The 24,982-nt window shown below is 35.8% G+C and overlaps 5 protein-coding genes across 5 annotated transcripts; 3 read left to right on the forward strand and 2 right to left on the reverse strand.

Annotated features, from left to right (window-relative positions):
- The first annotated feature begins 1,791 nt into the window (after positions 1–1,791).
- On the forward strand, positions 1,792–2,879 carry LOC148763477 (uncharacterized). The gene has a single exon (XM_088804182.1). The coding sequence runs from the start codon at positions 2,066–2,068 to the stop codon at positions 2,729–2,731; it is 666 nt and encodes a 221-aa protein (XP_088660308.1). The 5' UTR covers positions 1,792–2,065; the 3' UTR covers positions 2,732–2,879.
- On the forward strand, positions 2,713–5,873 carry LOC18604203 (rust resistance kinase Lr10-like). Its single transcript, XM_007036562.3, has 4 exons — positions 2,713–2,727; positions 3,768–3,874; positions 3,966–3,995; positions 4,611–5,873. Exons 2-4 carry the CDS (start codon positions 3,781–3,783, stop codon positions 5,750–5,752), a joined length of 1,266 nt encoding a protein of 421 aa, XP_007036624.3. The 5' UTR covers positions 2,713–2,727; positions 3,768–3,780; the 3' UTR covers positions 5,753–5,873.
- A 1,282-nt stretch (positions 5,874–7,155) lies between these two features.
- On the reverse strand, positions 7,156–11,171 carry LOC18604204 (NF-X1-type zinc finger protein NFXL1-like). The gene is made up of 2 exons (XM_007036563.3): positions 10,992–11,171; positions 7,156–10,768 (listed from the first exon to the last, which is right to left on the reverse strand). The coding sequence occupies exon 2, from the start codon at positions 10,667–10,669 to the stop codon at positions 7,421–7,423; it is 3,249 nt and encodes a 1,082-aa protein (XP_007036625.3). The 5' UTR covers positions 10,670–10,768; positions 10,992–11,171; the 3' UTR covers positions 7,156–7,420.
- A 2,460-nt stretch (positions 11,172–13,631) lies between these two features.
- Positions 13,632–18,301, forward strand: LOC18604205 (uncharacterized). The gene is made up of 5 exons (XM_018118278.2): positions 13,632–14,478; positions 15,820–15,972; positions 17,388–17,486; positions 17,623–17,778; positions 17,858–18,301. Exons 1-5 carry the CDS (start codon positions 13,807–13,809, stop codon positions 17,990–17,992), a joined length of 1,215 nt encoding a protein of 404 aa, XP_017973767.1. The 5' UTR covers positions 13,632–13,806; the 3' UTR covers positions 17,993–18,301.
- An 832-nt stretch (positions 18,302–19,133) lies between these two features.
- Positions 19,134–24,154, reverse strand: LOC18604206 (uncharacterized). Its single transcript, XM_088804540.1, has 8 exons — positions 23,623–24,154; positions 22,540–22,983; positions 22,297–22,399; positions 20,969–21,073; positions 20,688–20,858; positions 19,970–20,140; positions 19,772–19,872; positions 19,134–19,655 (listed from the first exon to the last, which is right to left on the reverse strand). The coding sequence occupies exons 1-8, from the start codon at positions 23,980–23,982 to the stop codon at positions 19,596–19,598; spliced, it is 1,515 nt and encodes a 504-aa protein (XP_088660666.1). The 5' UTR covers positions 23,983–24,154; the 3' UTR covers positions 19,134–19,595.
- Positions 24,155–24,982: the final 828 nt, after the last annotated feature.

Genomic DNA, 24,982 nt, shown 5'->3' on the forward strand with positions numbered 1-24,982 from the left:
TAACTGAATGGCGGGAGATGAGAAAGAAAGAAACCGAGACGCGCCTTCATTTGGATTAATTGATTTAAAGAGTGTTCTTGTCAAGTCTTGCCAAAAATTGTTTACAAACAATTAAAATTATAGTGACAGTCATTTTTTAAGTGACCTTAGTACGAAGGTCATTTCTCACAATTTTCTCAAAAGAAAAATAGGTTTTTCTTTGTAAACGCAATTACCCAACAACTTCTCTTTGACTTTTTTTGTTTCGCTTTTCTTGAGTTTGGTGCCTTTCTATTATGGTAAGAGTTAGACTATTAATTTTGGGATTATATTTGATGCACAATGTGTAGTTTTTATATAAAAATGTGTCATTTCATTAATAAAGTAAAATTAATAATTTTTAAGATTTAATAATAAATATATAAAATATTACTATTTAATGAATAAAAAACAAAATATTTTTTTTTGAAGAAAATCTTCTTTTTTTTTTGCAGAAAATCTTTTTTATTTCTTTCAAATGTGCTAATGGGATAGGTAACACATTGTGGTGACTTGATAGTGTATAAATTCTTTATTTTGCATAATAAAATTATTAAAATATTATCAATTCAAAAGTAGTTAAGTTGTCTATATTTAAAATATTTGCCGTAATATTTACAAGAAAAGTCTTTGGACTATTGAGAAAGTTTTAAATAAATTCTTTTATTGCGTTTAATCAAGTTTTTATATTTTTATTTTGAACCAAATAAATCTTTATAATTAATAGTTGATTAACTGTTATTAATTAAAATGTTAGTACATGATGTTAATATAATATGTTGATATGTCATAATGGATGATAATGTGACATGATCATATGATATTTTTGCTCTTCACCTCATATTAATCACACATGTATTTTTTTAATATATTTGATATAAAAATAATAAAGTGTTATTTAAATTATAAAAAATACGTTGAAGTTTATTTTTATTTGTAAAGATTATTTGTTAAAGTAGTCATTTATTTAATATAGGTGCATTGATTTATTATTAAATTAAAGGCATAATGTTCGAAAAAACCCTCAAACTATTCAAGAAAATTTAAATAAATTATTATTCATTTATTGTGTTTAACTAAGTTCTATATTTTTATTTTGAGTCAAATAAGCTTTTATGATTAATGATTGATTAATTGTCATTAATTAAAATAATACTTGTCATTTTATACTCACATGGTATTAATGTGACGCTGATATAAAGGGTGAAAAATATTTCATAGCTATGTCATCACATCACATTAACATACCACGTCATTATCAATTATAATTTGTCAACATACCGTATGATAATCAATTATGATATGTCATTGTATCACATTAGTATCACATGCTATAAAAAGACAAATGATATTTTGATTAAGTCAATTATTAATTATAAAAGTTTATTCGGTTTAAAATAAAAATATAAAGATTTATGTGGTTCAAAACATAAATTATAGAGACGTAATACCAAAATAAAAACTTATTTAAAATTTTTTTTAATAGTTTTGAAGTTTTTTTAGATATTATGTCTAAATTAAATGCTGAAATGCTTTGAGATGAACTAATGTGAATGGAAAGTATGAAGTCTTTTAGCAAGTGCAGAGAGATATTTTTGCAAGAATATTTAACGAAGACTAGACCCACCTTAAAGACATGTTATTCACGAGCTTTAACTAATTTTGGACTATTATTTGACTAGTCAAAAAGTCTTTTAGCAAGTGAAGATATTTCTGCAAAACAAGAATGCAAGTCTAGTTTTGAGAGAGAGAGAGGGAGACAGAGACAGATTGTGTGTGATGAGGAACACATTAATGGTGGGGGACTAAATAGTCAAGATATTAAACAATGTCGAGGAAGTTTGCCACGATATGAGAAGAGGATGTGGGCCACTGAAAGCTCGAGTGTTGAAAAATGCTTGTTAGACTGATTTTTGTTAGCATTCCTCATTGCGATTCATTTCCTTTCCCACCCCAGAAGAGGATCATTATCTGCTACTAGCGCTAGCATTGTTCTCTTCTTAATTGCATCAGAGTCGATACCCTCGTCTCACTCTTTCTTTGTAATATGTTAATTAGGGCAAAACTTGCAATATTGGGCCTTCTTGCCCTTGCTTTGTCTCAGCTCCTTGATGCCGTTGATGCTGCAAGACGAGGCACCCACGATTGCAAGCGCTCTTGCGGAGCTTTAAACATCCGCAGCCCTTTCAGATTCAAGGGCGACACTCCCGAATGTGGCGAGTATGAACTAGTATGTGAACATAATCGCACCATTTTGGACGATTTTTATTATGAAAGATTCTATGTCCTAGACATCTTTTATAATCACACCATTCGATTGGTGGATGGGAGTCTGAATAGTGATGAATGCTCCATTCTTCCCAAATCCTTTCTATGCAGCTTTCATTCTGATTATATGTATTTTATAAGTTGCAAAGTGGCCATCAACTCTTCACTCTACGTAGATGCCTCTCCTTGCGCCAACGCCTCCTTCTCTTCGCACCCTTACTTTTATGCTGTAGATGGCAGAGAGATACGCAACGCTATTGATTTGCATGAATCCTGCATCATAGAAGTCCGGGTTCCGCGACCCTTTCAGCTTCGGTCTTCGAGTATCAGCGGTCTCTCTATTTTCGATATTCACCAGATGTTTCTCAAGGGTTTTGACGTGCCGTGGAATTGCGCACCTGCTTATTTTACTTCCAGCAACGAAAGTACACTTGGAAAGATGTGAGATTAATTTGGAGCATCAACACTCTCCCCCTCCCCCCTTCTTCCCCCTTTGTTTTGAGGACATTCGTTTAATTTAATAGTACAAAAACAATACTAGTAGTTGATCATTTAAATTAAAGACATCAAATTATCTGTTTAATGGCAGTATACCATACTTTTATAAATAGCATCAAATTCCCTTTTCCCTACCTAGAAATAAATGGTTAAATGCTCATTTTATATCTAATATTTACCAAATCTTTTATTTCACAATTCAACTTATTTTTTTAAAATCAAAATCCAATTTTTTAAAACAATTTTATCCATTTAAAAAAAATACTGAAAAGAGTTTGGGATTACCGCCCCATATATAGAATTAGAACTAAGCAAAAATTTTTAAAATAATGGAAAATTGATTCCAACCTTAGAGTTGGTTTCGGTTTTCTAATACACCCAATTTGGTTGCTAAAAATACGTATTCCATTTGGTTTGATTTCTATCTATTGATTGAGAAAAATTGAAATTATCCAAATAAAAAAGAACGGTGTTTTTAATTATAGTTTATATTACTTTTTAGTTTTTATAAAATAAATATATTTATTTTATTTTTAAATTTAATTAATAATATATATAACATTTTTTAAAAAATCAAAGAACTGAACGGTTGAATTCAAATCGATAAAATTCGATTTGAGTCAATTTGGTTTTATAAAAAACATTTTATTTGGTTAGATTCAGTTTTTGAAAAATCAAAATAGTACAAGCTAATCAACAATTTTTCAAATTGAACTTTGCCAAACTATATGCGGCACTACATAGAACTAACTATACAAATCTATATTTCTATATTTGTTTAAGGTTATTCTCACAAGAAAAACAATTAGTTTCATTTATAGTGTTTATCATTTAAAAACGTAAATAAAAAATTTGATATTAAACTGAAATATTTGATAAATATTAGATCCTTAAAATGAGAATTTTTATTTCTAAAATATTTGCAATGTTTGAAGTGAACATTTTCAATGTATTTCTCACCTAATTTTTCATTACTGACACAGATTAAGCCAGTTGATGGATATCATTTCAGAGTATCTTGACGCTTTGCGAATGTTTTTTACCCATGGCTATCAATCACCAGATCGCTATGATTATTATTACTATGGAAGTATGTTTTTTCATTTCATCTCTAATTTGCTTATGGCTTTTGCTTATTCCTTATTCCTTGCTTTAAACTAATCTTTACCCTTTTTTATCAGGAATCCCATTTGCTTTTTTCATAATCACAGGTGAGAACGCTTTTACCCGTGACTTAATTAAGCTTTAATGATTATGTGCACGACGACCCAAGTTGCAAAATACTAATATCCCTCACACCTCTCATGGATATGTAGAGGTAAATAAAAATAATTTTCATTAGGTAAAATAAGTATATATTATTTAAAAAAATTATGATAATAATCAAAGAGATCATGAATCATGACATGTTCTTTCTCTTTTCTTTTCTTTTTTTTTTAATCTTTCCATTGCACAATTATGTGTCATAATAAAAAGTTTGAGTTAATTAAACAACCAATTTAAATTGAATGGTGAAGTTTCCAATATTTAGCTACTTTGAGTTATCACATTAATTAACTAATAACGTTATATATTTCTAATTAGTAAAAACAGATAGTCAATATGTCTTGTACATCATCAAAGCTTTTTCCACCCTATTTAGCTATGTAAAAATATTGTGTTCTCATTGTTGGAAAATAAATATTCTACTATTTGTGATAATCAAGAAGATAAAAATCATACCCCAGTTATATTGATTAAATCAATTCTAATAAAGCAGTGCTATTTCCGTTCCTCGTCTTATGTATTTATGCTGATGTCTTCTTATTAATAATTCTCTTGTACAGGAGTATATATTATTATTAGAACTCTATTGGGGGTTTCATGCTTGATTGCAGCTGTGCTAATTAAGTTTCGAAGGAGACATTTGTCTATGGATGATAACATTGAAGAATTTCTTCAAATGCAAAATAATTTAATGCCCATCAGGTATTCTTATTCCAAAGTACAGAAAATGACAAAATGTTTTAAGGATAAATTAGGACAAGGTGGTTATGGTTCAGTTTTCAAAGGAACGCTTCGAAGTGGGCGTCTTGTTGCAATAAAATTGTTAAACATGTCGAAATCACATGGGCAAGATTTCATCAATGAAGTTGCTACCATCGGAAGGATTCATCATGTTAATGTGGTACAACTTATTGGATTTTGTGTAGAAGGATCAAAACAAGCACTTGTTTATGATTTTATGCCAAATGGTTCTTTGGATAAGATCATATTTTCAGAAGAAAGAGATACCACTTTATGTTGGGAAAAAATATTTGAGATTGCAATTGGTGTGGCCCGAGGAATAGAATACTTGCATCAAGGATGTCAAATGCAGATTTTACATTTTGACATCAAACCACATAACATTCTTCTAGATGAGAACTTCACTCCAAAAATTTCAGATTTTGGCCTAGCAAAATTGTATGCAGTAGATCACAGTATTGCGTCTCTCACTGCAGCACGAGGTACTCTCGGATATATTGCTCCGGAATTGTTTTACAAGAACATTGGGAGTATCTCACATAAGGTTGATGTTTATAGTTTTGGAATGTTGCTAATGGAAATGGTGGGAAAGAGAAGGAATTTGAATGCATTTGCTGAGCAATCTAGTCAAATATATTTCCCTTCATGGATTTATGATCGATTTGACAAAGAGGAGGATATAGAGTTAGGAGATGTCACTGAGAATGAAAAGAAAACTGTAAGGAAGATGGTCATAACTGCTTTTTGGTGCATTCAGATAAAGCCTACTGATCGTCCTTCAATCAGTAAGGTCTTGGAGATGCTTGAAGGTGAGGTTGAGCTACTTGAGTTACCTCCAAAACCTTTTCTATTATCTCTTGACAGCTCATCCAAAGACTTTGCAAGTAACAATTTGGAGGAGGAGCCCACGACGTCGACCCTTGATGCTACCGTCGAGGGCATGGAAGTGCCTCCAATGTAAATACTGAGATTAAAAATATGGAAACCATTAGCTTTAATAAGTTCTACTCCCTTACCCCCTGATGTTGATGTATGGTTTGATTTCTCCTTACTTTCTAATGTAGGGTTTTGGTTTCCTTTTATTTATTTTTCTTGTTCGTTACTTTTTTATATATTTTTAATTGTTATTTAAATAAGTAATGAATTATGGACTCATAGATATGAATGATGATTAAAAATATATCAAAAAGTAATGAACATAAAAAAGATGAAGGAGAGCTTAACTCTCTAATATCTCTCATATATCAATTTAATTCTCAAGATCTATATATTCATATATACATGCATGATTATGATTGTGATAATTAATTTAATTTATGTTCTTTTTTCCTTTATTTAAATTAATTAGGATGTGAATTTTGTCGTAAAGCATAAACTTGGTAATTTGTTTTGTTAGGGAATGAGGGATTTGGACTCAACTTTTTCAATAAATAGATAGTTTAAACTTACCATTAAAGTTAATAAAACATGATACTTAGCAACAATAAGATTATTTAAGATAGTCTGTTTATTGGAAAAGGGCTGTCTTTGTTGTTGATGAGTACCTGTTGGCTACCCCTTTAGGCTTGAATCCCCCTTTACATTTATTATCTATATATAGAGAGATATAACTCTTTAAATTCCCTCATTTTCTCCCACAATTTTCCCAACATTAATACAGAAAACTATGGGTTTTCAACTTATGGACAAAAAAAGAAAGCTTACTCAAACAAGTTTCAGGTGCCACCACAAGCACTCAACAACTCTCATGTGCTCAAATCAGACAACATGCAGAAAATTATTGCCATTTTAAGGTACTACATTCATTCGTAGTATGATCAAGAAGATACATGACTCACATAAAACAAGAAATGTGCGTGAAATTCTCAAATGACAAGACAGAAGAAGGAAACCACAAATTTAAGATCAAAATTCCAGTGCAATCAAGTATATGAAAAGAAAAAAAGAATGATAGGAAAAAACTGGCAGAGATCGTACGTTCAACATACACCTTCCAAATAATCAACAAGTTGTGGTTGTTCCTACAATGAAACTCAGTAAGCAGACCCCTCCATCTGCTATCAAACAAATGATTCATGGGTTGTGGCTGTTTTTATAACAGAAACTCAGTAGAGAGACCCCTCCATATCAAGTCAATGCAGTCATCCATTGAATGGATGCACAAGCAACAATTCCATAAGACAAGATGAATAACTGTTACATAAAAGCTCCGTTTTGTAGGTATAAACTACCATTTTATCAGATCAAAAAAGGTATAACAGCATCTTGTATGAAGTTTTCATTCTTTTATAGTGATAAAATATAGTTCTCTTGCAAAAAAAAAAAAAAAATTGGGATTGCTAGAAGGAAATTGGCGTCAACACATTGACAATAAGGTTGTACATGTATTAGCTACCTTGTATTGCAACAAAAATTCACCTTTACAGTAAAAGAGGCAAGGCCTTGCCCAGACAATGGAAAAAAGAGAAAACGAATTTTGAAAGATCATACTCACACCCTTATGATAATACTGGGTGTAAAGTAGACAACTAAAAACCAAACCGAAGTTTTTCCAACCATTTGTGAATGAAAATGGGCAGCCCCATCAGCCTGACCATAAGCTTAATGGTATTTTTCTCTTTTCTCTCTCTTATTCATAAGCCTTTTCCCAATCGTCCACTACTTCCGATGGCTCGGGTTCATTAAAACCACCACCAGGTAGCCCAGCCGAATTTGAATTGGCAGTATTTGAATCCATACCTGAATTGGATAGAACTCCAGCAAGTTTTGAAGGATCTTCAGTTTGAACTGTTCTAGAAAATGAGCTTAAACCTCTTTCAGAATCAAGAACACTCCAGCGGTTAATTGAAGAAGCAATTGGAGTTTCCTTCGCTTTCCACACAGAGCCTGGATCAGAAGTGCCACCATAAGATTCTTCACTGCCCCATGAATCTTCCCTCCAACCAAGCTCCTGCACTACAGCCTTCTTCCACGGATTCCCTTTTAAAGCTGAACTTGCCCCTGCTCCTCCCCATGCATTATTAGCAGTTGATGCTACTGATGTTCCAGCACTTTGAACAAAGATAACAGCCCCATAATAAACTGAGCCATGATCCAACCTCCTCATTGCTGTTGAAGCTCGAGCAGGATCACTAAATACAGCCAATGCATTCTTGTCATTCAACCAAACAAGTTCACATTCCCCACCAAACCTTAATACCAATGCACTTATATCTGCTTCTCGAGGCAAATCTAGGAAAGAAACAACAAGCCTCGGATCCATGTCTACCAGAGGATCAAAAACTGGTGGATGTAGTCCCCCAACACCGGTCGCCCCCTTAACCCCAATGATACGAGGTGGGGGTTTGGATTTGGGAGTAACATGGACCACAATAAAACGCTTGGGCTCCCAACCAGCAGCACTAACAGCAAGCTTCCATCTTTCTGCTATTATCCTGACCGCATCTCTCTTATCCTTCAGCATTGGACAGAAAACATGAATCTTCAGACCTGTTGCTGTTCCTCTGCTCTTGCCAAGTACCAAAAACTTGCATCTCTCTTCTATAGCTAAAACCCACTTTGCATCACGCCTATATAGGTCAGAAAGTAACTCAGATGTAACTGAATTCTCACCAAAATGAAGAGCATCCAAGTTTGGGGAAGTAATGTCAAACGCATCTGCAAGAACCCGTTTACGATCCAACTTAGCACATTCATCATCGCACATAAGCTTCCTTTGTCCAAGAGGAATCTTCTTGCCAGTTGAATCCACCGGTTGAAGGGGTACTGGCAATTTTTGGATAATAGAAGCTTCATAAACTGTATCAGCATTGAAACTGCTAGTAGAGCCCCCAGCATCACAAGGAACACTGGCAGTTATTCGGCCACAAGAACACGTGATAGTGACTCGAGAATCACACCTAACATCAGGACATGGTGCAGAGGGATGACAAGGTGCAGTGCATGTATGCCTGCAGTCTCTCCGAGGGGCACCACATGTCTGCCCACAAGAAGTTCTGAAACCTGGTTCAGATCCAGAAGATATATCACATGGCGCTAGGTGACAAGTCCTCCCACATGCATGCAAACCACACTGCCTGGTCTTGCCACAGAGCTTGTTGCATCTGATATCTTTTGATCCACAAGGAATGTTCCTAAGAACAACATGTCCTCCAATGCACTCCTTTGCCACAGGCACAGAACAAGGTGGACAATCACCAAAGTGGCAGCTGTGAGAAGATGAATGACCACAAGGCTGTGGAACTGAGCATGGGAGTTGACATGAAGGAGGCGGCGTACCACAAGGCAATGGAGGAGGGATTGAAGTTCTTCCACAAGCACATGTCAAATCAGTGAAGATTGTTTCCAAGCATGGAGGGCAGTGGCCACTATGACAGAGTGATTCACAAGAATGATGCCCACACCTTAGCTTTTTGCCACATGCCATGTGGCAAAAGTGTGGATCCCAATCACCAGAGGGAAGATTATTCGAGTTTGAAAGAGGACAGCATCGCTCACTACATCGGTGTCTACCACAATTCTTCTTATGCCCACACGGCTTGTCACATGTAAATCTCTCATTCTCAAGTGTTGTTTTGTAGCATTCCACCCTCCGAGAAGTTGATCCACATCGGCATTTTTGGGTAACAAGAACTGAACAAGGTGGACAATCCCCAGAATGACATACTTGGTCACATTGGTGCACTCGACAGGGAAGGAACTTTGCACATACCTCTGAACAAGTTGGAATTGGGTCCAAACAACTTTGCCTTTGCTCCTGCAAGCTTCTTTTCCCACAATAACAAGACTTGATCTTGCTTGGCATTAACTCACAGTCCCCACAAGGACCAGGATGACAAATCTCAGCACAGTTATGATTGCCACATCTAAGCTTCTCTCCACAAGTTGAACTACAAGAAAAGATACCATCTTCTGCTTTCACTTCTCCCTTCACAGCCATGTCTCCACAGATGACAAATTCAACTTTTTTCCTGCAGAAACAGGGGGCATTAATCAGAATCTGGCATGGATCACAAGGTCCCACATGACATATCAGCTCACAACGATGACGCCCACACTCAAGAAGCTTATCACAGCGCTGACCACAAGTAAGAACCGGCTTTCTGTCAGAGCATCTGGTTGTAATAACCTTCTTTCCACAAGGACACAACCGTGGTGGAGAAAACGCCTTACAAGGAGGGCATGGACCAGGGTGACACTGTAAAACACAAACATGAGGACAAAGTTCATCCTTCATCACTCCAGCACCTAGTCCCAGCACCTTCTCAAGCGGCTTTCCACAAGGCTCCCCACAAGAATGAGGTGTCAAGTACAAATCAGAAGGTGGGTCTGTTCTCTTGCCACAGAAGCAAACATATCGAATCTCCTTAGATGACGTCAACTGCACAGACTGACAACCAGGACAACGCCAATTAAAACCCTGGTTCTTCTCCACCACCAAATCAACAGAGGTGGGTGCCCTAGCCCACTTCTTAATACAATTGAGGTGAAAAATGGAGTAGCAACTCGAGCACGACCATATGGGGGCAGACCTCCTTACCGTATCATAACAAATCATACACTCAACCGTACTCTTGATAAGCTTGTCCTGAATTTCTTGCACAAGCTGTGGCAAATTTGGATCCATCTCCTTCTTCACCGCCACATGATTCTCATTCCTTTCCTTTTCCCTATCTCTCCTGTGATTCGTGGGCCGACCAATTTTTCTATACCTATTATCATTTTGAGTTGAGGTGTGGCTAACGTTAGGAGTTGAATTAAAGGTGGCTGCTGAGTTGCTTACGACGGTGGTAGCTGTAGATGAATATCCTCCAGCAACCCATTCTTGACGAGTGCTTTGGGAAGGGTTTCTTGATCTATTTCGGCCTTGAAAGCTCATGTATTGCACGTCGACAAACTTTGTAATTCCGATTGAATTGTTTTCAATTAAATGAAAAGATTCAAATGCTAGCTTTAGCTTTTATTCCTCCTCCTAAAACTGCAATCCCACCAATCAAAAAACATTTATCAGAAATCATAGCAATCCCTTTGTTCCCAATGACAGACAGACAAACAAAAATGAAGACTACATATTGATTTTCAATTAACAGAGATACATCACTGACTTAATTAAAAAACCGAAAAACAGAGAAAGTCCAAATCCATGAATTATGAAAAGAAAGTGGAAGCGAAGATAGAGAAAAGACAGAAATGGAACGTACCTGATCAGCAAAATGAAACAAAGAAACAAAAAAAATGCGTTTATCCTGTTTTGAGTCTGCTGGTTGAGAAGTTTGTTTGTTTAATAAGTGGGGTTTCTCTTTCTCAGTAGAGAAACCAAAGCGACCCAACAAAAGAAGACAAGAGAAGGGGGGGAGAGAGAGGAAGAGTATATGTAGGGAGGGAATGGCTTGGGGCTAAAGAAAACGAGACATATTCGTCACCATAATCGCATGACTTACGTTACTCAGCCTCAAAGACTTTTCTTTAATCATTTCTCTATCATAATTTATTTCCTTTTGTAAGCATACGGTGCACATGCGTCCTTGCTGCCCACTCAACTAAACCGCCATAACTGAGAAGCTTCAAGCGCTTTAGACGGTCCAATTGTGGCACCTAAATGTTGGACAAGGAATGGGCCTGTGGTTTGAGGCCTGAGTCCAACCATCCCTTTTGGTCAGTTGCTGTGTGCGTAAGCAATTTCTGTCTGCTTGACTCGACCGTAGGAAAATGGAAAGAGAAGTTCAATGATAAAACTCAGCCCAATATTGTGCAACAAATCAGTCTAAATGTTGAAAAGGTTGCAATCCAAGTGGTATTACAAAAGGCCAGGGTAGGCGCCGTAGCTAACAAGGACTTGTCCATGGAAATGGTTACTGGTTTGGCTCTTGTCTCGAAGATAAAACTTTTTTTGAGTCCGCTAGCTTGTCGTGATAACTGTAACTGTGCTACTCTAGTTGTCCCCTTTGTCTCTCGTATCCATGCAAAAAACCTGTCTCTGGCAGTGGCAGCTACCGCTTTTGCAGCCCTGCCTCATTGTCCATGCCCACACTCCCCTGTTACTTTCTTTCCAGGTTCAAACCAAAGTCCAATTTGCTGCTAAGCTGTTCGTGCTCCCGTGCCTCCTACGGCCTATAGGTTGCCATCTACTCCAAAGGTTACAACAACTGAGTAACTCTTCCATTTATGACTTGACAATGAACCATGACGTTGTTTCAGGATGGATGGTTACAATGGAAATATTATTATTCAATCTCTTGTAGAGCACATTATTCAAGATTAATGCAGTAGATGAATGATCATCTATTAATTTATTAATTGAACCAACTCTCCGTCGGTAATATCCATTCCCCTTACAATCTCACCCACTAGATGGTGTAAATATTTCTGGCTGTTGGCTGTCAAAGTTACAGAATGATATACAACAACCTTTACAGCTACTATTAACCACTACAATTAAAGGGTGAATGAATCTACTTTTCCTTTGGTCAGTGGGTGTGGAAAAGGTCAAATATTGAGGAAGACCCAAATATAATAATTCTAACAAGAAAGTTAAAAGAAAAGGGGTAAGTGAGCATTGAAGAAAAAAAATAATAATGGGCCAAATATCGAGAAAATAAAAAGGTAAAAATGGGTCAGTAAAAACTCACTTTATTTTGATAAGTTAAGCAATTTTAGTCAGAATGAATTATTGGGAAACATTTTTCTTTGTCCATACACGTTTGTTTCTTTTGGATGGTCCATGGACAAAAGGGCTAAGGCATTGGCATAGGTGCACACAGCCAGGACTAGATTTCAAAGAATTTGACAAAAATGCAATTTGTCCCATAGAGAAAAAAAATGAAAAAAAAAAAAGAAACCCATCTTCAAAATTCAAATTTGGTTGGAGAATCCTATTCAGAAACAAGTTCATGGGTTCTTTTCTCACCAAAATGGTAACCTATGGCAGGGAACCTCAGATCTAGGGAAAATGGAACTTGCCCCCCTTTTACTTTCTGTTGGCTTGATGGTCAAATTGCTTGGCTGCCAGGCCAATGCCTCAATGTATTCTCCTTCAAAATTATTGCAATAAACAAGCATTATTTTCAGGATTAAGAATTGATGATAAAGTATGATTAAAACAGCTTCCAGGATTCTGCTGAAAAATGATGCTTAGGGTGTAGAAAGAACAAAAACCTGACCCAGAAATGGACCCCCACAGAATTGGATGCTTTCCACTTAAGACATCACTTGAGTCAAAATTAGACCTTCTCACATGATTGCTACTATTTGGCCTAATACAGAAAACAACCAACAAATATTCAATGATGGCCTGTAATTTTTGTAATGTAATCCTCAATTTCAATACTCCTTTGATTTTTGACCTTCTGATTTTCTGTGTAGGGCCCTTTGAAATGGCATCCATACTAACCCACAAATCTGACTTTTTGAAGACTCTATACCCCATAGATGCTGCCTAAAAGAAAGAAGGAAATACCCCCAAAACTCTCAGCCTCAAGTAACTTTTGCACAGAAAAAGACACAGAGAGGGTGAGATTTAAAACCCCTTTGGCCCTGTCCCTTCTTTAATTTTCTTTCTTTTTTATGTAAGTTAGATCAGTTTTAAAGCTTAATTAATAACATAAAAAGCATCAGTTACAATTGTTTTAGAGGACAAAGCAAAAGTTTATTTACATTTTAAAGATTCCAGAGGACTGAGGCTGCCTTTAGATAGCAAAATCCCCACAAATTCCAACAAGAAGACAAACAATAGCCCACCTAACAAACTCTTATGTATTAAGGAAAAGAAAAATCTCAATAAGTTTCTTCAAAAGAAAAAACATTAAATAAGTAAAAATTGAGCTGCACAGAAAACTGTTCTTCATCAAAACCAATCAAAATTCTCTCCACTAAAAACTCAAAGGCCACTCCTCCATCTTCCCTCTCTCTCAATCCTTTAATCAATTCCAAAATTCTGTTATTCTTCATTAACATTTCTCTTTCTTTCTCTCTTGTAAAAAACCAGACCAAACCAAACCCCCCCAAAGAAAAAAAGCCATGCCATTTCTTACAGAAAACTCAGCTTCAGCTTCATCTTCAACAATAGCAGAACATCTAAAACTAAGAAGACCACCCAGAAACCAAATCAACATAACAGAAACAGATCCAAACCCTGTCCCAGATATCCCATCTGTAGTCCAATCCGCTCGCTCCAAATCCAGCATTTCCTCTCTTTTCCTCTCCACTTTCTCCTCCACCAACAATGAAACAACAACAACCACCTTGCACCCTTCAACAAACACCAAAAAAAAAGCCAACCCTTTTAGCCAGTCCACTCTCAGAGGCCTTGGCTGCACTGCATCTGCATCACAGCAGGTGTCGGTGCCTGCCATGATACGTACATCAGCTGATTGGGAAGCGAAGAAAGTGAAGAAGAAAAAGAAAACGCAGCAGCAGGAACAAGAAAAGAAGAAGAAGAAGCAGAAGAAGAAGAAAAGTGGTAAACTTGTTGGCAATGAGAATAGTAGTAATAAGGTGCATCATCAGCAAGGTGTGGTTTTGAATGAAGGGAGTGGTAATAACATCAGTTGTGGGGTAATTCAGGATGTGTGGTGTGGACCTGGAATTGGGTTTTCAGCTGATGCTGTTGGCTCTGTGGATTGTGTTGTGGCAAGGAGAAATGTGCCTGCCAGAGGGAAGATTGATGTCGAAAAGGTCAACCATAGGGAGGTATATTTTTATTTCCTTTCGTCCTTTTATGTTATGTAGTTATGCCTTTTGGGGTTTAAATCCCATGTCAATGGATGAGTTCTATGAGTTCTGGGAGGTGGGGATTGTAAATTTGTTTGCTTTGGTACAATTTGGATTTGAGTGTCGTACTTTTTCATGTTTTTCTATTCTTTTTTATGTTAATCTGGTCCAGTTTTGTGCTTTGATCTGGATTTGGCACCAGGCTTAGGCATTATTTTTGTTTCTTCTTTTCCTCTTTTTGGTACTTAGTCTGTTTGATTTTCTTTTGTGGATGCATTCATTTTATAGCAAGCGAATGCATTTGTTTATGACTTTTCATTTCCCTTTTGATAATTAAGACGTTTTGGTCATTGATAATTTAATTATGAAATGGTTAATTGATCCGTGCCAAAATTTTTTCCCTTAGGGTAATCTCATTTCCTTGTTCTTTTTCCTGGAAAAAAAAAAGAGTTAATGGAAGTTATTTAAGAAACCCGACATACCTTTGTTGCTGAAGTTGATTCTTTTATATACCTTTCTTGACCCTTTGGCTAAGATCAAGTGCAGTGAAGTTGGTTTCTGACTTTCTCTCAACTCCAATGATGAAACATCTGCCTTGTCATTGACCAGCCCTATAAATCTATTTTTGTTTGAAGTTTTTAATGTATTTCTTGAAATTAGAGTGTTATAGAAAAGTTTATGTATCAGTCCTAATAGACTTCTACTATAATTCCCTTGTTTTGATAGAGAATATCTTCCTGCTGTACTCAGTTCAATGGTAAAACCATGTAAATTTTATGAGTATGTTTTATGCAGAATACCTTTGTCATGCACTCAGCTTGATTGACTTACTGGCCTTACTATTGTTTGGGTGCTTTTGGGTTATAATCTGTTTGATTGCATGTCGTTTTTTGATTCGATACTCTTATCTTATTCATTTCTTTCTCTAATATAGTTTTTCATTGGTGTTTAGTGTGTTAAGCAGCTTTGACCCTCCAATTCTTTTATTAATTAACAAAAAAACCGTGCACGTATAATTTAGCTTGGTTTCTGACGAAAGGCAATATCTTTGAATAGAAGGCCTATCATGGACCCCATCAAAGTAGGATACTTATACGGAGCTTTTGATAAGAAATTGAGTGTTTGAATATATGAGGATTCACTTCTTCCTTTCTATAAATGAGGTTTCTTCTCCTAACAGTTTCCTTTAAGAGCAAAAGTTTGTTTAACTGATTCAGTTTTCTCTCCCCCCAAGCCTGATGATTGTTCCACTATAATAGTACTTGTGACATAACTTGTTTTCTATGTTGGCTGATTCTGCTGCTTCATTTGTCTTGGCAGCGTTCTTGTATAGCAAGGCGGACTGTAAATCCTGAAACCCTCTCATTTCTTGATTCTGATTCTGCCTTAATCTCAGCGCGTCCTGAACCCGATTTCTTTGGAGCAAGATACTATCGCCATGTTCGACATCCTTCTCCAGAGGGGCTTGCTGAGGTATGTCTATACTTTTGTGGCCTTTTATACAAATTTCAACATAATTTGTGGAATCAAAGATTGGATATGTGGAAAAGTGTTTCTGATTATGGGTTTTTAAGGATTCAATTTTGGCATGTAAAGTGCACAGCTTTTCATTCTGCAACAATATAATATCCAAGGATTCTTACTAGCAAAATGAATACTGTTTTCCACCTATTCCTCATGGTCCTCATTGAAAATGCTTTTAGCCCCTTGAGATTCTGATTGTTTGAGATTCTCTTGTCAAGAAATTTAAACATATATTTCTTTTCCTTGTTTCTTATGGGTTTAGCTTTTTTGTTGTCTTAGGGGGAAAATATGGTCATCATGTGACGGGTTAAACTCAGTTTCTTTTTTTCTTTTTTTAAAGTTTATTGCCTTTTGGAAAGAAATGAGAATGGGATGGTTAAGGCTTTTTCCTGGTAGTAATGTTGACCATTCATACATGACCCATTGACACTTAAAACAGAACAATTTGTTTGGTCATTTTGAGTGGTGATCCCTGATGCAATAACTGAAATTTTGGCTTATCTTAAAGGGAGGAGAGTTGGCGTATGACTTACTTTATTGGATATTTTAATCAAAACTTCTCTTCTGAAACTTAAACTCAGTTGACTATTACTTTCTGTACATGATGTAAGCTTTGCCTGTGAACATGAATTTCATTTTCGAGAAGTTAGATGTAAAAGAAACATCAAATAATATCAGAAGTATGACAACATTCATTTGATCGTGTATTGTGTGAAAAAACCTCAAGAGTGAATTCAAACAAAAGTGACTTGATTGGAATCAAGGTTGCTGTAATATCATTTTAAAGTCACATGAAACAAATTGGGGGTAAACCAGGCAATCATTTTCGAAGCTATTATTATATTTGTGGTGTAGTAATAGCAGCTTATTAATTATTCAGAGCCAGTTGTTCCTATGGAATTAAAGATGCTTGGCTGAAATTTATGTATTAAAAAAATTCAGAGATTGCTCACTGTAGAAATACACAGTACAAGGTATACGTTTTCTATAAATGGAGTATGATGTCATGTAGGGCAGCTTCAAATGAATGCAAATACACCACTAAAGAAGAGAGATTTTTATGTATTGACATTTTAATATCTCATAAGCGAAAAAAAAAGAAAAAACACAAGCGGTTCAGCATGTGAGTATTGGTGAACGAGAAATTCTGATTACATGATGCTATGAATTATGGATTCAGGTACTTCGGTCTCTTAATTTGATAGTTTTTAAAAAAACCTGAATGTTCATTTGGAATTTATGGGATATCATCTCTTGCATGCACTCAACAAACTTGAGGAAAAGCTTCATATTATGCATGATTAAGCTCAGGTAGGATCTATTTTTAATTTGCATTCCCAAATTTTTGGTGGCGGCTGGTGCAGATAATGATGCTACAGAACAACTTGCTAATGGGGGGAAGATTAGATTCACATGATCGATTCAGCGACTGGAGGCTTGATATTGACAGCATGTCTTATGAGGTATGTTGTCTTTATCCTCTTAAATTGCATGCTTACTTCAAATACATAAAACTTGGTTATTTGGTTCAATAGATTCTTATTCAACTCTTGATTCAGTATAAAACTAATAATCTTTGTTCAAACTGTTGTGAAACAGCAACTGCTGGAGCTTGGTGATAAAATCGGTTATGTTAACACTGGATTGAAAGAAGATGAGATAAGCAGATGCCTCAGAAAAATTAAGGGCTCAATCATGAATGAATTGCCACCAAACTTACACACGCATGTGGATAAGAAGTGCAGCATCTGTCAGGTGAGTTTTTGATGAAATTGCCTACTTGTTACTCCCGTTCCCTTCAATCATGATTCTCATTTGAATCCTTTGAATATAGGAGGAGTATGAAGCAGATGAAGAGATGGGGAACCTATATTGTGGACATAGCTTTCACATTCAATGTATAAAGCAGTGGCTTGTGCAGAAAAATACTTGCCCTGTCTGTAAGACTGAGGCAGCAACTCAATGCTAGCAGTCATGGATTCAATTTAACCCTCTTTGTTTGTGTATAGATTTTGCTCCAAATACAAAAAGGCAAGGATTCAATTTTTTTTTTTTATGGGTTTTTCCTTTGGAAATGTGTGAAGAAGCCTCGAAGGGTTCGACTTGTGTTTGCTTCAGAAAATGATGGGGGATTACTGTTATTTGGCAGAATCAAGTCAATGGGGTCGTGGGATATGGACAGGAGAATTGTTGCAACTTTGCTCCTCTTCTTAAAGTCAATTTATTATTTGTGATTGTGTTGCTATACTTTGATATAAATACTACTTTGATTTTGGTATGTGCTGTGTTCAGATACAGTAACTTCATTCCCAAAGAAATGTGTCAATGATAGTTAACTTTTCAAGTATAACAAGTGGGTTGTGCTTTGCATTCCAAGTATACAGATTGCAATTCTCCCCACGCAACCTATCCTGCTTTAGTCAAAGACTGCCTCTCTTATACTTTTGCTTGATGAAGGATTATTAGACTTACGTAGCACAGCAAAAGTTGAATCTAAAGTAAGATAAACAGCTTATTTAATTGAAAATTACTAACTTGGGTGCATTGTATGTATAATTGCAAGGATTATTGAGGCAAAACTCAAATTCTCTGCCTTAACCCAGGCTTGCATTTTCATCACACTCTGTTTTAAAAGCATAATATCTAAAATTTAAATAAAATTTTATTTTTTTATTACATTCAATTAAATTTTTATATTTTTATTTTAAATTAAATATCTTATAAAGTGGCATATTGACATGTCATAATTAATGATAATTTGATATACTAATATAAATATGCGATATTTTCACTCTTTGCGTTAATGCTATAGGATATAAAAAGTGACAAGTAACATTTTGCAGATCTATTTAATTCAAAATAAAAAAATATAAAAACTTGATTAAACACAATAGAAGAATAAAACCTTATTTAAATTTTATTGAATAATTCAAAAAAATTTTAAAGCATTATGTCAATACATAAATGCATTTTGAGACATTAGAGATGCAGGACTCGTGTGAATGGAACAGTGTAAAATTTATGAGAAGGCATATCAAATCATCCAATAATGCAAAAATCAAACAGGTAGGTATCTAGTAGCAAGAAGGAGAACATTATGAAATTAGGACTCATTCACAAATTCTATGGTTGAATCAACTCATCTGAACTCGTTTGACAACATAAATACAACCCCATTAAATGAGATACATGCTTCATGCTGAGCAATATTGAATTTTGTTCTCCACATTAAAAGGATAAAAGAAAAACAGAATACATCTAAAATATTTACCTTAACATCAAATGTTTTATGGGTGTTCAAAATTTCTGAAGGTTATCCATGTACAAATTTTGTTTATATCATATAAGTATGCTACTTTGTCTACATGTCTTTACACATGTACAGACTTGAATACAACAATATATATACATACATGATGTTGATCCTTTACCTCTTTTACGTATGTAATTGATCCGGACTTTTAAGGGGAAGACTCCCTTGAAGATTCTTTGTATCAGGCCCTTTCCAGAAAAAGAAAAATGATGAACTAATGAAGCTTAAATGCAGGTAAAGAAAAGCAGTTGCGAGGAATTCAAGCCTCATCATGACGGTTGAGAAATTCTATTATACATGGATACACCAGATCTATGGCCTGCATCAAAGGAAGTGTAAACGTTTAGGAGAAACTATCATGCTACCTAAATTGGAAATGAATTCCACCGGTTAAGTTGCATCAACTAAAGAGTAGTAATATTATCAACTTCGTACCAGTCGGCCACCCACTATATCATAGTGAGCATAGTGCGGACCACCTGGTTCTCCAAAAACTTTGTAAGTAACCAATGGCTCAGGAATGAGCTTCACTGTTTCTGCTCCATTGATATTACAAACTAAATAAGAAAAAGAAGAAAAGCTAAACAATAAATTAGACCCAATGTAGAAGGGTTGTATGAATTGACATCATACCATATACTGCTTCAGGTGGACAGATTAGATCTTGGTCTCCAGCAATTGCTAAGATAGGGACATTGCTTTTACCAAGATGATTCTTGTAGAAGAAAGTCCCACTCCTGTCTCGCAATCCACCCTCCTGAATGGCTGTTGCTAGCTGCAAGAGAAGCTTAGCAGGCACTGTCTCTGCATATTATGCATTCACTGTGCTTCACAAAATGGTCCAAAAATATAACAATAACTTCAACAAAAAGCACAGACAAAGCCTAAACCATGCCAGGGGTCAAAGGGAGATTAGAAAGACCATTTGAAATCATTCTGCAATTTATCAAGTATGTATGCATCAACAAGAAAGACAGCAAAGAGCAACTTCACAAGGTCGAAGGGGAAAAACAGCTAAGAAATCAGAAAAAAATTAGGGAACTAGGATCTACCACAAACACATGAACATAACAGCAGATGCATCTGCTGCGAAGTTGTGCCTTCTGATTCTTTCTATAACTAATTATAACTAAAACCAGCTGCAGCACCAATTTGACTCATATAACAGACCCTATGTAATAGACCCTATGTAATAGGAAAAGGCTTGTTCTTTTCTTGTACTTTTAAAGCATTTTGAAGCATCCATATAAAACAACACCTTAAAGCATCAGTGCAGAGGTCATTCTTACAATTGCAGGTAAAGCAATTACGCATTACAATGAATAGCAGAAGGTGAAGCACTTTTACTTACCAAAGTTTTCCATAACCAGCTTTTCAAACAACTTTGGATGCATCATGTCTGAGGCAGAAATTTGAGAATTCAACCAGGACAGGATGTAGGGAGGACGAGTTGCAAAAGGATAGGCTGCAGCAATCAATGGCCCAATTGGAATGACAGGAATATTGAGGACCTGCAGAGGGTCTGCCTGCTCACCACAGGGAAATAACATCAGCTTATTGTCATTATCTGCAAATGGCAAGTCATCACACTTAAACAAGGAAAAGCTTGTAAGCAATTCGCTTTAGTAACACTTGCCAGGGGTAAAAGCAGTTTGAGTGATGATTTAGAAGACATATAATCCAATGATGATGCCAAAGCAGTGACTGATGCCAATCCAGAATCCCTCCCTTCAAAACCTTATGAAAATAACACCTTTTAGCACTCAAATATTTATTGTTCAAGGAACAATGTATGTCAAAGCAAAATGAAAAGCGCCCAGATCGAACTGCTACTATAAAAATATGCTTCACAATATAATCAGAATTGAGTACCGACATTGGATGATTTTGAAATTGTGACTGTGTAAGCAATTTATTTTGATATTGCTTATAAATGTCTACAATCCATTATCAAGCAAGCCTAACACCAAACTACCCCCTGAACTGAAGAGAAATTAAAACAACAATCAAGCATATTCTGCAAAGCACCAAAACTTAATGAGAGAAGAAGTGGATTGAATGAGTATTACACATAAAATCAGGATTTTGTAGCCCTACACAGAATCCATTTTGTTCGTTCTTTTTTAAAGTGTCACAATTATTTTGTAGGAGAATAAAGAAGCAACCATTCACTAAAAGCCTAAGGAAATGCTAATAGAAATTAATTACAAGTCTGAGACATGATTGATGCTAATCATTTGCAGAGATCTAAGTAAGCCAGGTAAAGGAGTTCTTCACAAAGAAGACAAGGAACTAGAACATCTATATCTAACAAGCCTACAGCATCTATAAGCCCTCTACACACTGCCTCTAAGAAATTGACTCTCCCCATAAAGGACTACAGTTCATCAAAAGATTTCATCTCTATCATGGTTGACATGCTTTAGCCATCCCCTTTAACTAAAACTCCAACAGTTTGAATCTTACATGAGCCTCACTGAGGCAAAATCAACAAATTCAAGCATCAGATCTATATTGAACAAGCTAAGAACTTTTTATGAGTTTAACCAATATTGCCAGTACCTAGATCAACATAAGTTGTGCACAATGTTTGCCATTCTTTTATCAAAAAATAAATTCAGTGTTAAAAAGTTAACTTGTCTAAGAAGTCCATATAAAACCGTTCACAAGTCTAATTCAGCTGGTGCTTTGGTCCCAAGAAAATGAAATTCAAATTGATCTTAGGAAGTGAAATCCAGTAGGAGATCACAGCTTCAAATTTACTAAACAAATTCTAATCACAAAGAAATAGAGAAATTAAACAAGCAAGTTGAATATTAAAAATTGAAGCAAATATCAACAGCAAACTATTTTTCAATAGAACAGGTAGTTGCCAACAAAATTCTCTATGCATTAATAGCTGTCTACAAACATGGGTCATAAAGGTAGATGACACATGCAAGTTCGGTACAGAATCTTACAACATCGTGATAGCATCGCATATAGCAAGATACCCCCCATTGAATGACCAACTGCAAACAACTTGCCATCCTTTGGTTTGCTCTTAGTCTTTATGTATTCCATCTAAGATGAAAATTTTATTACAATAATACTTAAGTTAGTTGCTATTAGTAGCCAACTGGTGTATATGTAAGATTATAGGGAGATATTACTACAGAACTTCTTAGATGAAAGCCTTTTATACTAAAGGAATGGCACCTCACCGCAGCAGGGACATCTTCTTCTAGGTAGTGATCAAAATCCCAATCATACTTCACAATCAGATCAAGTTGTTTCTGTACATCTTTTAGTGCTGTAGAAACACGGTCTTGCATATAGAAAATCCGTGCTGCAGGTGATCTTTCACCTTCTTCCATTATATTTACAAGCTTTTGGATAAAATCCCCAATTTGATCAGCAAAAGCAAAGCTTTTTCCTGTTTCAGAAAAACCTGAAAAGCTTCTTTTCATTGAAAAACTCCCATAAGCTGTGTTAGCAAGAGTACCATATTTTCCATCCTTCACATAAAAATCTTTCCTCTGAGACATAGCATTTAAAGGGTCTTTCACTTGTCCAAAGTCTACTCCTTGTGCACTCAAGCCAGCACCTCTGAGTTCGAGAATCCACGTATCATATCCTTGTCCAGACATGAAGCGTGCAAACGAGGACTGAACCGTAATATACATCATCAATAGACTCAAAAACGAGAACCCAGGAAAGCTAAACGCCTAGAAACTACAATCTAATGGAAGAAACTACAGCATAAAAAGCAAGCATAAACCCAGAAAGTCAGAAGCTACAAATCGCGATGCAATGACAGAAAGGATGAATACCGAGAAAGACTAGAAGCTTAAAAATTGGTAATAAGAACAAACCTATAAAAGCTAGAAGCCACGAAATTACAATCCAAAGACAGCCAGAATCAAACATTCACAAAAGCTATATGCTCAAAAACTGTAATCCGATGACAGAAACAAGAACAAACCCTTAAAGGGTAGAATCCTATAAATTACAAATTATCGCCGAAACAAGTATTAACACACAAAGGTAGAAGTTTAAAAATCAAAATCCAATGACAGAAACAATTAAAAACCCAGAAAAGGTAGAAGCTTAAAAATTATAATCCAGGAAAAAAAAAACCCGAAAAAGCGAGAAGCTTAATTACCTACAATCCAATGAGAGAAACCAGAACAAACCCATAGAAGCAAGAAGCTTTAGGAATCGTAATCCCAAAAAAGAAGGCATCTTGTGACCTTCGAAAGCAGTTGCATGCAATTTAGAAGAACAAGAAGAGAAAGAAAGCTAACCTCAGGGGAGAGATCATAAGCAATAGCATTGGTCCCAATGCCTGACAAAAGCATCAACGGATGATTCCTCGACGGCGCCTCCGGAGAAGGAAGGTACCTCCACAGAGCCACCCTCCATTCCGATTTCTCTACTTCCACGTAGTGAAGCTCGTCAGCTGTACAGATATTTGGGTCCTTCTTTTCATTCTTTTTCTCTACATTTCTCTTGAATGCAGCTTTGGTCACGGGCGACCATCCTCGAATCCTGGTGGGGCGATGAAATGAGCATGGAAATCGGGGTGTTGGGTCGGAGCGAGAAGGATTAAAGGATAAGAAAGTGGCAGCGAAACGAAAGTCCGACTGGAATTGGACAAGTACCATTTTCTGTTTGCTTTATTGAATTTTTCTTTTGATTCTCTCTTTCTTTTTGAATGTTTGCGGGAAAAATGGCTACTACTGCTATTTATGGCGGTTCCACTTTGCATGCGACAATTTAATGTCAAACTAGTTGCTTAGCTGTTCTCGAACTTATCTAATCTGCCAATAACTTAAAGAGAACTTTCCTGTCACTTGTCTTTGTTTTTGGCAAATACAAGAATTTTTCCTTTCCTTCTTTTTTGTTTTGGCAATTTTGTGGGATTTTCAGTTGACAGACGTAAACACTTCTCTTGTAAGTCACTCATGTATTCATTGATTGATACCTTGGTGGCGGATCGAAGGCTTTCATGGATTTTTTTTCTTTTTGGTTAAATAATTACGTGTAAGCCTCAGCTTCATTTATGGTTCATAAAATAGACCGTTGACCCTTTGCTTGCTCAGAAGAGCCATTTTAATCTTGAAAATGACACTTGCTTGGGCCAACTGAATTAGCCTCATACGTCTTTTCTTTTTTTTTTTTTCTGAATTCCCTTCAGTCCATTTCAGCACCATCTGAATCTGCTTCCTGGCTCCAATACCAATCATTCATGTTAAAACCATGCTGCTGCTTCCCAGCCAGCTTTCCTGTCAAGATTTTAATGCAATTTTTTTTCTTTTAAAGGAGGGATCAAGTTACACTCAGGTTATTATATCTTTTTCCAACTTTCTGTTCAATTATTGTTTTACCAGACTATTTGTTAGATTTAATAATCTAGTCATACTCATCATGTAGGATAATTTTCAAATAAATATAATTTATATCATATTGATGGAGCATATTAAGATATTTTATAATAGATAATTAACAGCTAAAAGTTATATCAGTTTATTTTTGTGGGTGCAAGGTCAAATGCTTAATAACCATGAATCCTTTGCTATGTAGGCATTTAGCACAGGCCTAAATGCCATGTGTGACCCCCTTCACCATTTTCAGGCAACAGGATTTAGATGAAAACACATTCAT

Source organism: Theobroma cacao, chromosome 3 (assembly GCF_053813885.1).
Source record: "Theobroma cacao isolate CCN51 chromosome 3, ASM5381388v1, whole genome shotgun sequence".
Taxonomy (NCBI): Eukaryota; Viridiplantae; Streptophyta; class Magnoliopsida; order Malvales; family Malvaceae; genus Theobroma; species Theobroma cacao.

What these genes read in the sequence shown, in the direction of transcription:
- LOC18604206 (XM_088804540.1), bottom strand. Translation starts at nt 23,982, where the DNA reads ATGGTACTTGTCCAATTCCAGTCGGACTTTCGTTTCGCTGCCACTTTC. An exon ending in CTTATGATCTCTCCCCTGAG is followed by an intron (nt 22,984 to 23,622) that starts GTTAGCTTTCTT and finishes ATTACGGTTCAG; the next exon opens with TCCTCGTTTGCACGCTTCAT. An exon ending in ACTGCTTTTACCCCTGGCAA is followed by an intron (nt 20,859 to 20,968) that starts GTGTTACTAAAG and finishes GTGAGCAGGCAG; the next exon opens with ACCCTCTGCAGGTCCTCAAT.
- LOC18604205 (XM_018118278.2), top strand. Translation starts at nt 13,807, where the DNA reads ATGCCATTTCTTACAGAAAACTCAGCTTCAGCTTCATCTTCAACAATA. An exon ending in CTCCAGAGGGGCTTGCTGAG is followed by an intron (nt 15,973 to 17,387) that starts GTATGTCTATAC and finishes CGGCTGGTGCAG; the next exon opens with ATAATGATGCTACAGAACAA. An exon ending in TTGACAGCATGTCTTATGAG is followed by an intron (nt 17,487 to 17,622) that starts GTATGTTGTCTT and finishes GTTGTGAAACAG; the next exon opens with CAACTGCTGGAGCTTGGTGA.
- LOC18604203 (XM_007036562.3), top strand. Translation starts at nt 3,781, where the DNA reads ATGGATATCATTTCAGAGTATCTTGACGCTTTGCGAATGTTTTTTACC. An exon ending in TGATTATTATTACTATGGAA is followed by an intron (nt 3,875 to 3,965) that starts GTATGTTTTTTC and finishes CTTTTTTATCAG; the next exon opens with GAATCCCATTTGCTTTTTTC. An exon ending in TGCTTTTTTCATAATCACAG is followed by an intron (nt 3,996 to 4,610) that starts GTGAGAACGCTT and finishes TCTCTTGTACAG; the next exon opens with GAGTATATATTATTATTAGA.
- LOC148763477 (XM_088804182.1), top strand. Translation starts at nt 2,066, where the DNA reads ATGTTAATTAGGGCAAAACTTGCAATATTGGGCCTTCTTGCCCTTGCT.
- LOC18604204 (XM_007036563.3), bottom strand. Translation starts at nt 10,669, where the DNA reads ATGAGCTTTCAAGGCCGAAATAGATCAAGAAACCCTTCCCAAAGCACT.